We start from the raw sequence: 16,945 nt of genomic DNA on the forward strand, positions 1-16,945 counted from the left end.
TTCTGTCACGTTTCATTTATTTTTATGTTCTGGTACAGCTGGCAGTGAAACTGCTTTGCCTGCCAGCCCTCATGTTAAAATTCCCCCCAGCTGAGTCAGGCTATCTCACTGATACACGCCTCGACCAGCTTCTAGGGCATCTTCAGTAAAAACAGCCTTCCAAATAATGGAAATGGCTGGAATCAGAAAGAGAGACCATGTTTCAAGTCCGACACTGAGAAACAAAATTACTCCCACCCCTTTGATATTTGGAAAATCAAACACATAGAACTTCTGGTCTTGATTATAAGCACTCTATTTTTCGTGAAGGTTTGAGACATGGTTGAAGAATCTGACTGCATTCAATGTAGTTTTGAAGGAGACTGTTCAAACACGACTGAGTGCAAACTTAAGCAAGTGAGACCGTTAAATGTCAGCATTGCTAATAAGGCCTTTAAGGACTGTTTTCTCAGAAATATTTAGTTGAATCAAAAGTTCAAACTGCTCAAAAACTGTCAGGTCACTCTTCCCTTCTTAAACAAGGGAAGTAAAGACAATGTAAAGCCACATGAAGATTGCTGGATTGTGTAGCTAACCCAAGCAGTTTGGTGGTAGCCAGCTGTGGTCTTGATTCCTTAGAGTAAGGAATGGTCTGAAATGTGGAGATCTGAAAGGCCAGCATAGTCCCCACAACACAAAACAACCTGAGAGGTGTATAAACCTGTGCCCAACTGAAGCTGAATGATCAATGTAAAATACCTGGGGAAAAAATCCATAATTAAGACTTGTATTTTAAATAGCATAAAAATCATACAGTGCCAAGAAACTGCAGACCGTGGCATGTTCCACTGCAAGACACTGTTTCTGATGCTTTGAAGAAAGGTCAGTGGTGGTGGCAAACTGAATGACAGGTTTGGACCCTTCAGGCATGTGGACACAGCTGATTTTTGTAGATCACGTTTCGAGAGGGAAAAGACAGGCATAGCTAGTGAGATTTCAAGCTAATTGTTGAGACCGTGTCTCTCTGCTTCTCATCCTGCCTCATTACCTCCTTCTCCAGGTTGTTTCTCCTACCACAGCTTACCTGGATGGGAGAACTGGAGAAGGTCTGTACATCCTGCAGTGGGGATGCAAGGTAGTGATGTGAAGTAGTACAGGCCTTTGCTATTGGAGAGCTAGAGGATGTATGAACTATCTCGTTCTGCACCACTAAGCCGTTGCCCATGCTGGAGACAGAAAAGGCCCAGGAGCATTGCTACTTCTCGTCTACGTTGCACAAGGAAGTTAAAACAAACCTTCTTCTCCTCAAACAGTTGTGCGTATGTACTGGAAGTGAATTCAAAGCTAGTAAGGAAAGATAAAAATAGGAACACAGCCTGGATAAACTGAGACTGATAGTTACTGGCTTTTGACCCAGCTGTTATTTACAACAGATTCATAGGAAATCTTCTAGGATTGTTTCAAAACAATGCCAATTAGTGAATTTTAGAATTAAGACCTGCATAGCTGGAGAAGGGAGGAAGATTAGGTCACATACCAGGAAGTCTCAAAACTAGGAATTTGCTACAATCCCTTGATTCCTAAGCTTAAAAAAAAATGTTAATGACATAGTCTGAGTACATTAGTAATAAAGTGAGATTTCCTAAAGGCTTGATGATAAAGACCCTCTGCCCAGCAGCTAGCTTCGATGGAAATGTAACTGTAGTACAAAGTATCTTCTCAAGGTATATCACAGAATTATAGAATAGTTTGGGCTGGAAGGGACCTTTAACAGTCATCTAGTCCAACCTCCCTGCAGTGAGCAGGGACATCTTCAACTAGATCAGGTGGCTCAGAGGCCTGTCCAACCCAACCTTGAATGTTTCCAGGGATGGGGCATTTACCACCTCTCTGGGCAACCTGTGCCAGTGTTTCACCACCCTCATTATAAAAAAATTCTTCCTTATATCTAGTGTAAATCTACCGTCCTTTAGTTTAAAACCATTACCCCTTGTCCTATCGCTACAGGCCCTACTAAAAGTTTGTCCCCGTCTTTCTTATAGGCCCCCTTTAAGTACTGGAAGGCTGCTAGAAGAACTCCCCGGAGCCTTGTCTTCTCCAGGCTGAACAACCTCAACTCTCTCAGCCTGTCTTCACAGGAGAGGTGCTCCAGCCCTCTGATCATTTTTGTGGCCCTCCTCTCAACCCAATCCAACAGCTCCATGTCTTTCCTGTGCTGAGGACTCCAGAGCTAGACACAGTACTCCAGGTGGGGTCTCACCAGAGCAGAGTAGAGAGGGAGAATCACCTCTATCGACCTGCTGACCTCACTCCTTTGGATGCTTCTTTTGATTCTTTAGATCTGTCACCTTTACAGATTGCTACAAGGTCCAGAATAGCTTTTTAAATGTTTTTCCAACATCGAATGAATCAGATGATCTTTTGGGTTTATGCACAAGGGCAGTGATTATGCTGCTTGTGCAATTTGAACAGTGATGGAACAAATGAATCTGCCACCTTCACTTAGAAAAGCTGTTCCAGAAGTCACTGCACATTAGAACTGATTAGCACATCCATCGTCTTCCCACGAATGCCTTGGCGTGTACTCTTGCTCTACCTAGTGGATTTGGAACCTATTGAAATGTCATTTTCTAAACTTGGAATAACATTATTCTAATCCTGTGTTCATATCATTCTCATTATGATTTTTGGTGATGGTTTTGATGAAGATGATTGTTATTGTTGTTAACAAGAATATCACGTGCTTGTTCTGGCTTTCAATATTTGGAAAAAAGAATGAAGTCCTCAAATGTTGTTATTTCCTGAAGAAAAATTATTTGGCATATATAAATGACACTGTTTCCTACCCTAGTTTAGGGACAAAAGTTTGCATCTTTGAAAAGGACAACCAGAAGCCAGGAGCAAAGCATAATTTATGGCTCACTTTCTGCCTACCAGTTAACTCTCTGTGATCAAGTAGTTCATTGCAATATAGGTGACTCCTGAGGAAGTGATTTGGGAGGTCTATTCCACCCTCTAACTTCATAAGCCCAGGCGAACTGAAATCTCTGATTTCGGCCTCCTAATTCAGTGTGAAATTTCAAAAGCATGGCCATATGTTATCATCCACCTTTAAGAAAACAATGTGCCTTTTAGAGCACTCCTCAGGAAACAGGGCAGGGGTTCAACACTGTATGTTCTCCCTTGGTCTGAGGAGATTCACACTTTACAAGAGACAGCTGCAATAACAGAGAGGCACCTTCCAGCCCTCCTTTTAAAACTGGACCATTATGCAGGAAGAAATGCAAGAGTCTGAAGTCAAGGGCAAAAGAAGTCCTGATTCTGTGGCCTAATGCACGGTTTCCCAAGTGCCATTTGTTGGGTACCACTGTTGGAAGCAGCCTTCTGTATTCCCCTCCAAGCCTAAATTCAGGACCATAAGCATCATCACTTGAAGATTACCACCATCTCCTCCCAATCCCAGCTCTGTTACCCTTCCTGTAGTCCTATCATTCTGCTTCACAGCTCCATCACTCCTTAAGACCCCCCAGCTCATATGTGAAAGCTCTCTACACTCTCCATTTTCCAACCTTTCTATGCCTTTCCCTTCTCAAACTGGTCCTCCAACCACAATGCTCCAACCATCTCAGGCACATCCTATCTCAACAATCCCGCTCCCCTCACCTTCTCCAAATGACTTTTTTTCCCATGGCCTTAGCATAAACACATGTCCCAGTCTAATTAATTTCCTGTAGGCACATAAGAACAGCAGGGGAGGTCTGGGAGCTGATGACAGCTTCATGCATCAATAAGTTACTGGTCAGCCAGTGACGGGAGCAGCTGTGTGAAGGCTTTTACTCTGATCTGTAAAAGATCCTGAACACAGGCAAAACCTACAGTTGTTGAGGTTGTTTTTGCTTGGCTTATGTGCAGCACAGTGTGAGATCATCTAACCTACTGATTCAGACTTTCATCTGGCAAAGGGCAGTTTTTGTTCCAGTCCTTGATCCTTAGGTCGCGTCTGCTTCTCATCCATCAGCTTTGTGTAAAATGCATATGCAGTCTTCAGCATGAACTCCCTCCAAGCTGTTCCTTCCTGGCTAAGTGCTTCAAGTCGTTGTTCTCTCCAGAAAGCTTTGTTGTCCCTGATTTAAGCCCTGTGAAAATCCATGAGCTGTGTTTGGGTACATGCAGTAGCACATCAGAGAAAACGTCACTGTGAAGTTTGTGCTTCTGGCTAACTACTGCCTTGGAGTTATCATTCGCTGCTCTGCTGCAATGTCAAGCATTCATATGTTAATCCACTCTTGGAGGCTGTTATGCCTGCCTGTACTGTAAGGCTTTATCAAATGACAGAAAAATTAATAGTTTGGTTTCTGCCAATTTGATGCAAGATGCTTAATATGAAAAGCAGAATATATATCCCTGAAGAGAATTTTGGACTATCGCTTATTTCTCTCCAACTACAATATTTTCATGCTTTTTTTTTCTTTGATACCAAGACACAGTTTCTCATTTTCTATTCTGTAACATAGAAAAGATTCTTCATGAAGACTGGGTACGTGTATGGGTATGTGCATGTGTACATCTGGTCATTTTCCCTGCTGAAAAAATTGAACATGCCATATACCAGTTAAAATATCATGAACTGCAAACAAATGTAATGGTTTGGAGTTTTAAATCAATCAGCCAATGCCAATCAGTTATCACAGAGAAGGGAATGGGAACGAGGATTTCTAGATTAGATTGATTCATTTTGCAACTTCTTTGACTCTGAGTTTGAGAATGAATCTGAGTTTCACTGTAAAAAAAAGGTAGATAGTACTTCCCAAAGACATTTTTCTCAAATCCCTCATTCCATTTCTTCTGTTTCTCCCCACAGAAACCAGGGGACTTCAATTTCCTTGAATGCTGTAAATTAGCTCTGAAGGAATGGACAACTCCAACAGAAAAACCCGTAGGAGCCTTCTGAGAAGCCAGCAAGGGAACTAGAAAACCAGCTTGGCTTGCAAAATCTCACCTGACCCATGACTGACTCTCTGCTAACGAAACACTAATTTGAGACACCTTTGTACATCAGGTACTGCAACTCCTCAGCACGTTACTGTTTGTACAATGTTTTTTCTTTAGTAATATAGCGGAACAGAGAAATCCAATTTGCCTTCAATTGTTTAGGAAAACACACAACTACAGTATATAACACTACAAGGAATTTTCTTGCAAGATATTGCAACACAGTTTTACAGGAGGCTCCAAGCCAGGCCAAAAAAACCACCCCAGCCTGTTAGCAGCCCTTTCACACCCCACCCATTTTCCACAGTGCAGCTGCCAGATCCGACCTGACCTATTAGGGTGAAGTGGTTATTTGTGCTGCGGCCATCAGGGTTTCCAACCAAGCACTGAGGCTCTAGTTCTCGTACTGGTATCCTTTCTGCAGGCTCAGCAACTTCCTGCTGCAGTTACTCAGGTTGGAGATTCGTTTGCAACCGTAAGGGCGAATTGCAAATGAAATGGAGGCGTAAGCTTTGTCCTCCCTAGAGGAAGCTGCTCCCACGGGCACATCCTCCTAGCACAGATGTAACTCTCTTCAACAAGGGGGCTTTACTCTGTAAAGCTTACACAGGTCCCAAAGACAGAACAAACTGTGCAAGCAAAGGACTTTGCATTAAAAATCCAGATTCTTTTTTTTTTTAAGTGTCAAAATTTGGTCCAGAAAAGCTGGCATTCACCAGTTATACTATGACAGCCTACAGGCTACTTGAAAGACAGAGCAGCATATAGGGTGACCAGAAAAAGGTTCAGCCTGACAGACTTTCCTCGTTGCGTCCTGCATGGATTCTGGTAATGCAGAAATTCCAGGTTGATCTCTGCACATGTACCTGTGTGTACTGCTCTGCACTGTCACACTTATTAGCATATTCAGAGCCATCTCCACGTGACTAGAGTGCCATAATACGCATAAATAGTCTTACACATATGTGTTTTTTTTCCAGATACAAGGATGTTTGTGTGGTTTTACATTACAAGTTTTGCCATCTACACAAGTGAACAACCTCTTCAAAGCCAGTTCAAAGGAGAAAATTACTACACTAGATACATCTGTAGTATCCCTGGTTTGCCAGGCCCTGCGGGTCCCCCCGGAGCCGGCGGATCCCCAGGGCCACACGGACGCATCGGTCTTCCAGGAAGAGACGGTAGAGATGGCAGAAAGGGAGAAAAAGGTGAAAAAGGGAGCGCAGGTATTGAATATTTGTGTAACCTAAAACAGTAGTGCAACAAAGTAAGACCTTTCATCGTCACTGTTGTACATATAGATATACATACATGATGAATGTGTGTATGTGCCTGTGTGGGTTTAAGCGTGATGCATGTATATACAATGAGAGAAAGAAAATATGCAGATATATTTTAAATATGTCCAACATGCCTATACTGAAATCTACGTAAATAAAGGCAAATGCATAGCCTTCCTGTCCATAGGTGCTAAGAAAAAGTTGTGAAAAAATGAGGCATGTGTGGTGTCAAATAGTCTCATTTGTGCCATATTAGCCAGGAATAAAAGATCAGCAGGTATTTAGTTACACACTAAAAATGCTCAAATAGTAGGAGATATTTAGTGAGCAAATATCATTATATAGGTGGTCACACTGCTGTCCTTCCCACACGCAGCACCCATAGTTCAGTCAGCAATGATTATGTATAAAATTTTTCTATGTGTAATAGAGACATACGAAGAAAAGTAGGAATATAGAAACAAAGGACGTGGGCTGTGTACCCCAGTCCTCCGTTCCAACCTGCCATTCCTTTTGCAAACTTACTAGAAAGGTTTGAAAGTATTTTTGGAGTATTTTGAAATTCTGACCGTGCTTTTCTAGCTTGTTCAGGCACAAACAGTAGCCCACACAATCGTTTTCTGAGATGGTATGTGCAACAATTAACTAACTTAAAATGTTTTTGAAGGTTTAAGAGGAAAGACTGGGCCATTAGGACCAGCTGGAGAGAAAGGAGACCAAGGTCAGTCTGGTAAAAAAGGACCTGGAGGATTGACTGGTGCCAAAGGTGAAGTAGGTCCAGCTGGACCACCTGGACCTAAGGGAGATAAAGGAGACCGAGGAGAGCGAGGTGCACCAGGGGTCTGTAAGTGTGGAAAGATAGTGCTGAAATCTGCCTTTTCTGTTGGCATCACCACCAGCTACCCAGAGGAAAGATTACCAATTGTATTCAATAAAGTCCTCTTCAATGAGGGGGAGCACTACAACCCTTCCACAGGGAAGTTTATTTGTGCCATCCCAGGGATTTATTATTTTTCTTATGATATCACCTTAGCAAACAAGCATCTTGCGATTGGGCTTGTTCACAATGGGAAGTACCGGATAAAGACATTTGATGCAAACACAGGCAACCACGATGTAGCTTCTGGATCCACAGTGATCTACCTTCAGCCAGAAGATGAAGTATGGCTTGAGATCTTCTACACTGACCAAAACGGTCTCTTTTCTGATCCAACATGGGCAGACAGTTTGTTTTCTGGATTTCTCTTATATGTTGATACAGATTACCTTGACGCTTTATCGGATGAAGATGATCTCTAAAGCAGATGATGTCAAATGACATTCAAACTGGACATTCCAGCACAGGATGTTATCTAGCTGTGTTGGGGACACAAAGTTGAAAAAAAAAATCTGGGAGTTTATTTTTGCTTTGATAGGAACCAAATCTGAGCTCATAAAGATCATTCTAGAATCTAAGATGGATTTTTTACCGAATAGCAGGGATATCAAAAGGAACTGTAATTAACAAAAGACTGCATCACTCCAGGACTGACTCCTCCTGAAAGCTGTGTTTATAATACTATTTAAACAAATTTAAGATACTGTACATTGGATTTTATATAAAATATATTAAGTTGCAATGTAGAATGGATATTTTGTACATGACATTAAAGCAAAATTGAACAATTGACGGCAGTATCATCTTTGGTCATTGTAAGGCTGGAAATACATTTAAAACAGAGAAACCATTGCTTTTAAAAAAGTAGAGGAATCAAATAGAAATGTGTGATTCAGGATGCAGCCGAACAGGTCACAAGGACAGTCCCATCTGATACTTACACCAACAAACGATATTCATAATTAATTAACCTCCTAATAAATACATGAAGATTTGTACTAGCTGAGGACTGCCCAATGACAGTCATAAAAGAACAGAAAAAAAGGTATTAAATATATAAAATAATTAAAAACTGGGAGATCTGAAAACTTGGAGATAGACAATCAATATTCAATGTGGGTATTTTCAGTGTAATTCCAAGTGAGTTTGCTATTCTTTCAATGCTATTCAGTATCTTTATGAGAAAAGTGGAAGAAAATATAAACTTTTTGCTGAAGAAAATTATAGATGCCAAAAATCTGGTAGAACAGTAACCAGTAATGAGAATAAATTATATGGAACAAATTGAGTCACATCATTAAAGCAGACTTCTATTCCAATATGGCCAAATGCAATGAAATAAATGTAGGTCACACACAAGATGAAAAACCGCATTCAGGAGATCAGTGAACTTGGAAAAGTTACATAAGACCTCATGGATAATCATAAATATGAGTCATCAAAATAAGCAGGCTGTTGCTAAAGCCCTTTGGATGTATGATAAATGGAATTACAAGTAGGAGTAAGGAGTTGTTATTTATGAAGCTACTACTTCTGTCAATGTTCAAAAACTTACTCAAAAATTGAAAAAATAAATGGTTGTAATTCTACCCATGCAGATTACACAGAGATGTAACAAGGTCAATTTATTTTTCTTGTCAATGAGGTTAAGAGGTGATTTGATCACAGTCTGCAAGTATCCATCTGGAGATAAAATCTCTGGTAGTAGCTGCCGCTTCCTTCTAGCAGACAAGAGCCCAATGAGATCCACCAGTGAGAAACTGTATCAATTCCCACTAGAAATGAGGAACCCATTTTATCAGTGGTGGTAATCAATCACTGTAAAAATACCTAGGAACATCATGAGTTCTCCAACATTCCACATCTTTAAGTCAAGACTGCCAATCTTTAATTGGGTGTTCTTAATTTCCAAGAATTTACAATCTTATCTTATTCATCTCAGATTTATGGAAACCTGCTATTTCTAACAGTTATTCAGATAATTTCAAATACTAGTGGTCTGTGTTACACAACTGTGGCTCCCAGTTTCTTGATGACCAAGCCGGGAGGAAATTTCTGGTTTTTTTCTGTGTACCTGACATAATTAAGAAAATTATAACCAAATAAAATTGCACAAAAACACCACTGAGATTGCAAAATGAGCACTAGTTATGTACAGAACTTTAATCTATGTCTCCTATATCTGTGCCTTTATTTCCCCATGCATTAACACACCCCTCTTTGAGTACACGATTACTGTTTTATGCAGTGAACAGGTGCGAAGTTCTGTCCACAAATCAAACTGGCAATGCCTGTATAACCCTCATTTTGTTTGACAGTGAGAGATGTGTGGCAAGAGACAAAAGTGGATGATTTTTCTAACTAGACATCTAATTTATTAATGTTATACAAGGGCTGCTTCCTGTGAAAAATATGGAAGAGAACACTTATAGATTCAGTTTATCACTGTGCTGTACAATCATTTATACATCTGCAAATTAAGCACAATATGAGCACAAAAAGCAGCCCAACCGTCATTTACAACAATGATTAATGCCAATGCTTCGCAGTCATCAGTGGCTATACAAGGCACAAAGATTATCAGCATTGCTCAGAGCTATTTGCACTGAAATTTCACAGTACAGAACGGACAACTGTATCAGGCCCATGACTTCCAGGAAGCATCATTCAATAAATGCAGGATTGAACTTATAATATGTATTGTGCAATAAAAGAAACTAATAGAAGTATTTAATTACTTTTTTTTTTTAATTATAGAAATAGGTTTACAACATTTCAATCAATAGAAAGTTTGTTAGGAGTAACAAGTCAAATTTTATTAGAAATATTTCACACTTTCGAATTAGAATATCTCCTATAAAGCCAAACTCAAGAGTATGACCAATTTTCTTCAGACTCTACAGAAACATAATTGATAGTTATAATAAATCTGGAAATTTTCAGACAAAACTAATTTTTCACCACTGAATAGAGAAAAAATAGGGCTTTACAGTGAAACGTTCCTGTTCGTAATCCTAACTAAAAGCAAACTGCTTCCATGTAATAATCTTGTAAAAATGAATGAAACATAAAAGAGACATTTTAACCACACCTATATTGAAAATGACATCATGGGAATACGTAAACCAAGTGTTATTCCTTTCCTCTACTTAATAATTTTAGATTTATGTTTGTACAATCATAGAAAAGTAATTTTAGCTTCCCTAAGTTTTCCCATTTGGATTCTGTAGTTATTTGAACAGAGTGTAATATTTTGGCATTAACTGTTAAGAATAAGCAATTCTGCTGAATTATTCCTATAGGTTTTGGCAAGAATAATATTTTACTACATGTATGGACAACATATGTATACAAGCAGGATGTGTCCCTGCCCTCATTCAGGATCTCAAGACATTATTCTAAAGTAAATCATTGTTATTGCTATTATTTTACTTGAAAAGAGATCAATTTTGATGACATGATATTTCATTAGGGGTATTACTCTGTCTAAATTTGAATTTATATGGAAAATATCTTGGGCTGACGTTTTCTTACTACTTACACCAGTAGGTGGGGACGTCTGGTTTGGTTTCAAGACATTGCAGGATAAGAGTGAGCAAATTCTCTTTGAGATTAAATTTGAATTTAATCAAAGATTTGTACAGAGTAAATACGTCATTCTGGATATGCCATAGTGCCATATAAAATTAGACACCCAGACCAAGTTAGTAATCTAGACTTTACCTACAATCAGCAGAGAGAAATTAGTATCACCAGGAGAAACTCCCACGCAGAAGTGTATCTTTGCTGCAGCACCAGCTCTTGGGCTTCCTGATCAAGGCTACATGGACTGATAGAAACCTGAGACCACTAGGAAACCTTCAAGCAGTATCAAGAAGATCAGTGTTCCTGAGATTCGTGAGTAAATATATATACATTTACTTGAAATATATGTGTGTAAATATACATCAGTAAAAATAAAGTTATTTGAAACAACAGCCTCCCACAATCTTCTATTCTTTCAGTGACTCAGGTAGAGTGACATCAAAGAAAAAGTCAGTCACATGTTCCATTGCTGAACATTTTTAATCTAGATAACTAATTAAACATTAAACTCCATTTTCAAATTGATATGAGCATGTTACTTTGAATAAATAACTTCACTTTCTTCACTGCTGGTATTCATGGCCATGTGGTGTATGCTGTTATACAATTTTTGCAGGAGTGATAGATCCTAAAGAATTTTTTGAAATATTCAGACAATATAGAGGAAATAGTTACTAAATAATTACTGAGAACATTATCTACATTCTTAAAATATTTTAAATCTAACTAACACCATTTAGATACTTTTGGGATAGGCAAAAATATATAAAACTGAAAAGCAGCTTATTTTGTTCTCTATCGAGTATGTTTCATTAGTTGGTGCAGTTCATATAATACTTGATTTTTATTTACCTTCCACAGGTCACCCACTAGGTTCAGTTCATATTCATTCACTAAGACATGTACTGAATAATTTACTTTTCATTAATTGGTTTCGTTTGTTCATTGGCAGGTAATTCATACTCAGGATAACTATACTGATGCTGTACTAGGCAATTTGGTCAGTAGGAACTTCGGTTTTATGTGGAAATGCAGCTTATTTTATATATATATTTCAGTAGGTGATGAATCCCATCCAAGAAATAATACATGAGAGTAAATAGGAGAAAAATAGCATTGAGAACGCAATATACCGTAATCTTTCTCAATGAGTAATACATTGCTTTCACATAGCAATTTATTCCTTTCAGTATAAACTATTTAGACTTCAGCTCAGAGAGCATGCAACTCCCTAAGTCAATACTCCAAACTGAGGTTATGTCTGTATTCCCGTATTTCAGAGGCATGATTCTTTCTCCCATCGGCATGAAGAGATTTCCAAGTACTCTCATGAAATTCTCAGTGTGTGATACTTGGTTTTGTCCTAGCTGCATACATCAGATCAATTCATGAAAGTTACTACCTAAAGCAAAAGAAAAATTAATTAGACATATCATACATATTTCTTTTAATAGTAAATATATACGATGAAAAAGATGTCTTGGATTATTTGGCATTTGGCTTCTATCCCTCAATCCTGAGTATGATTATTTTGGTACAATCTAGCAGCTACCTGCTGGAAGAGGTGTAAGGAGATTTTTTTCCTCTATGCAGATTGTTCCTGCAGCAGCAAGTATTAGTGTGAAATTTATCTTACCTGACTTTAATTTCTAAAAGCTCTAAGATCATTGCCTAGGCTAAATTAGTTTTTACCTCTCTTGTCATCAGTGCAAAGAAATAGGTGGGGTAAATCTCTATTTGGATGACACCTTCTTTAAGAAAGGAGGAATCGGGAGGTACCTATCTCTTCACATTACCTTTATCTACATGACTAGCTTAGGTTAGCCTTTAACTTTGAGATGGCAGTAGTAAGATGTCTGCTCTTAGAGAACAATCTGCTAAGTGGAAAAATCGGTGTAATTTCATTTGGCAATTTATACGTCTCACAATTAGAGAGAAGATGTGGATTGATGAGAACATAGAAGTATCCTTATAATGATGGAAGTGACCTCTTGTCAGACCTTTTGTAAAGTATTGCTCAGGTTCCTCTTGAGACAACTTCAACTGCAGTAACCTGGCCGGCCTCCAGAAAATTTTACAGTATGTTAAGGTGGGCTCAATAATCCTCTCGTGCCTCCAAATTCAACACTTTAGTATATATAAAATACCGAAGTTTTTAAGGATACTTAATTTTAGGTGTAGAAAACCTAAATGTATCCTGGAGTGTTTCTACTTATACTAAAGAAAATATAAATGCGTTTCTTTTCAACTTTAAAGCATCTATCAAAATCCTAAACACAATACAAAACATAATGCAATACTTGTAAAATCATCTCCGTGAAAGAATAGCCTTGTTTAAGTCATATTAACAAAGGGACTAGAAATACCAAATTCTTGAAAAATATAAATGAACTAGGATTCTCAGCAGGCTCTAAAGCGAACTTTCAGTAAGAAGCAGATGGGATTTCTAGAAATGAGTGAATTGTATGAAGGAAATGTACCAGCAGTCCCTTTTCTTTCTCTACTTTCAACAAAATGTTATCCCTAGGCTCAGAAGACAGTGGAAAGGATTTAAAATTTTTGAGTTTAAAAACAATCTCTTTAATCATCTGAATTTAATCAACTGAAAACTACCACTGGTGCTGATGTCCCTTCCACGCACCACCTGCGTTCACCCACAGTCTGTCAAATGTTCTGGTACATTGACTCAGATTTCTTCTCCACCTGTGACAAAATTTAGGAAATTTTATTTGTGATTTCTGTCATGTTGGAGTAAGGTGCCATCAGTTTAAAATCATCAAGATGAGCAGAGTTTGTTCTCCCTTTTTTGTAATCCCCATGAAACCGAGATCACTGTAGAGTTGCACATAGTATTGGATATTCTTATTCTAAGAACACAGCAACACAGGCTCTAATTTTGTAAATGTTGTACGTGGCTCATAAGATTTGGAGTTTTACTTCTGTTTTTAATTGGTTTTACATGTTTTGGCACATAAAAAGGCAAGGCAGGTAAAAAGAGGTGTATATGGCCATCCAAACCTTACATTATTCATTTTAAAACTGTTTTACTGCTCAACTTGGGGTCCGTGGTGCCCGCTCCTGGGGCAGCCTGCATGATGTGTCACTACAAGCTGCCATCTTCCCTGCCTGTGCCAAAGACCATCCTTGACCATCGCTGACAAAATAACTGTTTGACATTGTCACATCTAACAAAGCAGAGCTGCTCACATAATTTCATTTGGAGCCCTAAATCTGCTGTCCAGTATAATCAATGACATTGGGCTTGCCTTTGCGTTTTTAATGCTGACTGACATAAATGAGCTGTTCTCTGTCCCAAAAAACATATGTGGTTTGAATTCTGTATGTCTCCTGTGAGTAGAATCATTGTACTGACGTGTGTTTTTAAGCGGCTTTCCGTCCTGTTAAGCAAAGATCGCCCACTGCTCCTCTAGGATATTGTGCTCATGCTCCTTACATAATGCTGTTCATATTTGTCCATCATTTAAACTGTTTGTACAACTGTTTCTGAGACTGGAATAAATTGCTGGGACACAGACTTCCAAAACAAGATGTCAGGATTCTGAGTCCCTGCCAAAACTTTGGATGAAGGTTCACCCACTGGACCATTTCCACAGTCCCACATACTGTGAGACTTAGCAGATAACAGAGACTGTGTATGTTACCCTAAGAAATCCGTCTTCTGATTACATTTCTTTCCCATTCTTGAAAACCACTGTCATGTCAGGTGTCTTCTAGCTATGATAGTTCCTCTTTTAGCGATTAAAAATTCATACTCCCAATCTTTTTATCTGCTATGACTGTTTGCCTCTTCCCATGATGTCCTTCTTACCACAGTATTCGGAAATGGGAAACAATTTAGCCATCTCTTTTCATGTGATTCCAGCTATTAAAACTTCTCAGTAACAGATGTTATAGGGACTGTTTATGTAAAGACAACTATAAATAGGTCTAATAACTACTCCATTTAGTATCAGCAGTATCGTTTATTCTGTTTATACTAAAGATACAAATACATGTTAACACAAGAAATTACTTTATTAATAGTGCAGCAGAAAAGACCCCTCTGCAGATTTGTTAGGAAAACCATAAAATGCTTTGTACCCATAAAAATTAGGCATTGTGTATAAGACAATCCACATTTCTACAAATTATCTGACAGGGCTGACATTTCTGCCATTCCTAGTATACATACAAGCTGGTTGTGAGCATTTAACAAGCAGATAAACCATCCCTCCACTGCTTCTCTAACCAGGGCTTAAGGATTGTACTTCCCTTTAAGTAGGCTCTAGAACAATCCTAATGAAGCCTTCATATCCTTCTTTTTTTCTGCTACCAAAGTATTAAAGTATATTGATAACTTTATGAAGCTATGATTTGTCTTACTTGTTCCTTTGGTTTCAGGACCCATCTTCCCCAGACTCAGAGCACTTACTGACACATTTTTTAATCCTGGTGTAGTAAAAAAAAAGCCTGTTTGCAAATTACAGCTGCTGAGAGATCATACCTTTTTTTAACTCTGCTGTGTCTCCATGTTTTTTCCCCAAAATGACATGCTAAGAAGTTTCCTGAGGTTTATGTTGATTTGTAAAAGTCATCTGTAAAGAATAAAGCATCGTCATTCCCTTGATAAAGCTTCAATTAATAATCCAAGTACTTTAATGCATTGGAAAACAGAGAGAGCACTTGGAAAACTGGCTACTAACCATCCACTTCAGTTTGTCCCTACATGACTGATATCAGGGACTTTTTTCCAAGTGAAATTAATCTAAAAAAAAGAAACCAAGTTACTTGCTGGAATGTTGGCATATAGTCTGAATTGGAGGTTTAATGTCTCCCTTTAGTCAATAGAGTGAGCCAGGCTCTTCCACAAACGATTGATATTCAGGAATCCCTGCTCTGAATCATACAGGTCCCAAGAAGAGTCTGTCTCTCTCCTCTAGTTACAGAAGAAGTACACAGAAATTAAGGCACATAATTTAGCGAAGTTAAGCACTTAAAGTTAGAAAGAGTGATTATTATCTTTATGGTATTTCAGACTGAAATAACCATCCTTGATCCTGCAAAAATATAGTATGGATTTTTTTTTTTTTCAAGTCACTGCAGCAACTGAAACGCATCACTGTCTGCAGGAGCCGCAATCATTTCATCCTCCCCGTACTTTATTCGCGACTTTCCCTTTTACTGTGAAAGCAATTGTTTACATGGAAAGAAGTCTTCCGGAACTGTTTCAGTGGTTACCGAGGAGAATCTGACTCTTCCTCTTTAAGAAGGAAAGCTGAGGTTTCGTTGCGAGGGGGAGGGTTGTGCTTGGCTCTTGCCTGTGCTCCGAAAGCCGCTGTGTAAGAAAACCCAGGTAGGAAACAAACATTTTCCTTTAGATCTGTTTCAATATCACTGCGTTCCGCGAGTTGTCATGAAAGAGGCAGATTTAAGAATCCAAAATCCTCAAAATTATTTTCTATGTACTTTTGAAGTAACTATTTTCTTTAAAGAGGAGTGAGAGAAACTTCACTGCGTTTCTGTTGTCAGTTTGAAGTGCTTTGGAAACAGCCCCTGAGCTAATGGAGAGCTTTATAGCTCTTGCATCCAGTTGTTTATTACATTTTAAAGTGCCTGCTATAGTACTTAACTTCAAGAAATGCCAGAAAATTGTTAAAGAGAGCAACCATAAGGCCCTTCTGCTATGTCGCCAGCGTTCTCCATTTACATGTGCCTTTAGGAAAGATTATTTAAATTTGGTACGGAAAGCTTGATATGAAAAAGAGGTTTATGTGCCCAGCAATAAAAACACGGCCGCTTCTTGCAGTGCTGTATTTTTTGTGCCATGAAGAGGGAATTTGATGAAACTTGCCTGCAGCAACTAAACGTTGCTGTTTTGGGGCAACTTTAGCCCTGGTGTGAGATGCTGAGGGAGTCGGTGCTGAGGAAAATGCACAAGAGATTTGGGAGGTAGTCACATTTGTCTAAGAAAACCACTTATTTAGGGCAAGCTGTGACTGCTAGTTGAGACTTACTTAGCTAGGGACTAGTAGCTGGTAAGGGCTAAGCCTCAGGCAGGAGAAAACCATGTTGCTCCTCCTCAGCTTCTCTGGATTTTTTAGTAGGCATCACCTAAACGATAAAGAGGAATATGAAGATCACTCTTCATGTTCTACCCTGAGCTGGAAGCACTTTCTGAGATGAGTATGCACTACCCTGTACGTAGCCAGTACAAAGTGATGGGGAAACAACA

The 16,945-nt window shown here is 38.8% G+C and overlaps 1 protein-coding gene across 1 annotated transcript; it reads left to right on the top strand.

Moving 5' to 3' along the window:
* Positions 1–5,959: 5,959 nt before the first annotated feature.
* C1QTNF7 (C1q and TNF related 7) lies at positions 5,960–7,550 on the top strand. Its single transcript, XM_009990215.2, has 2 exons — positions 5,960–6,197; positions 6,919–7,550. The coding sequence occupies exons 1-2, from the start codon at positions 5,960–5,962 to the stop codon at positions 7,548–7,550; spliced, it is 870 nt and encodes a 289-aa protein (XP_009988517.2).
* Positions 7,551–16,945: the final 9,395 nt, after the last annotated feature.

Source organism: Tauraco erythrolophus, chromosome 5, assembly GCF_009769465.1.
Source record: "Tauraco erythrolophus isolate bTauEry1 chromosome 5, bTauEry1.pri, whole genome shotgun sequence".
Taxonomy (NCBI): Eukaryota; Metazoa; Chordata; class Aves; order Musophagiformes; family Musophagidae; genus Tauraco; species Tauraco erythrolophus.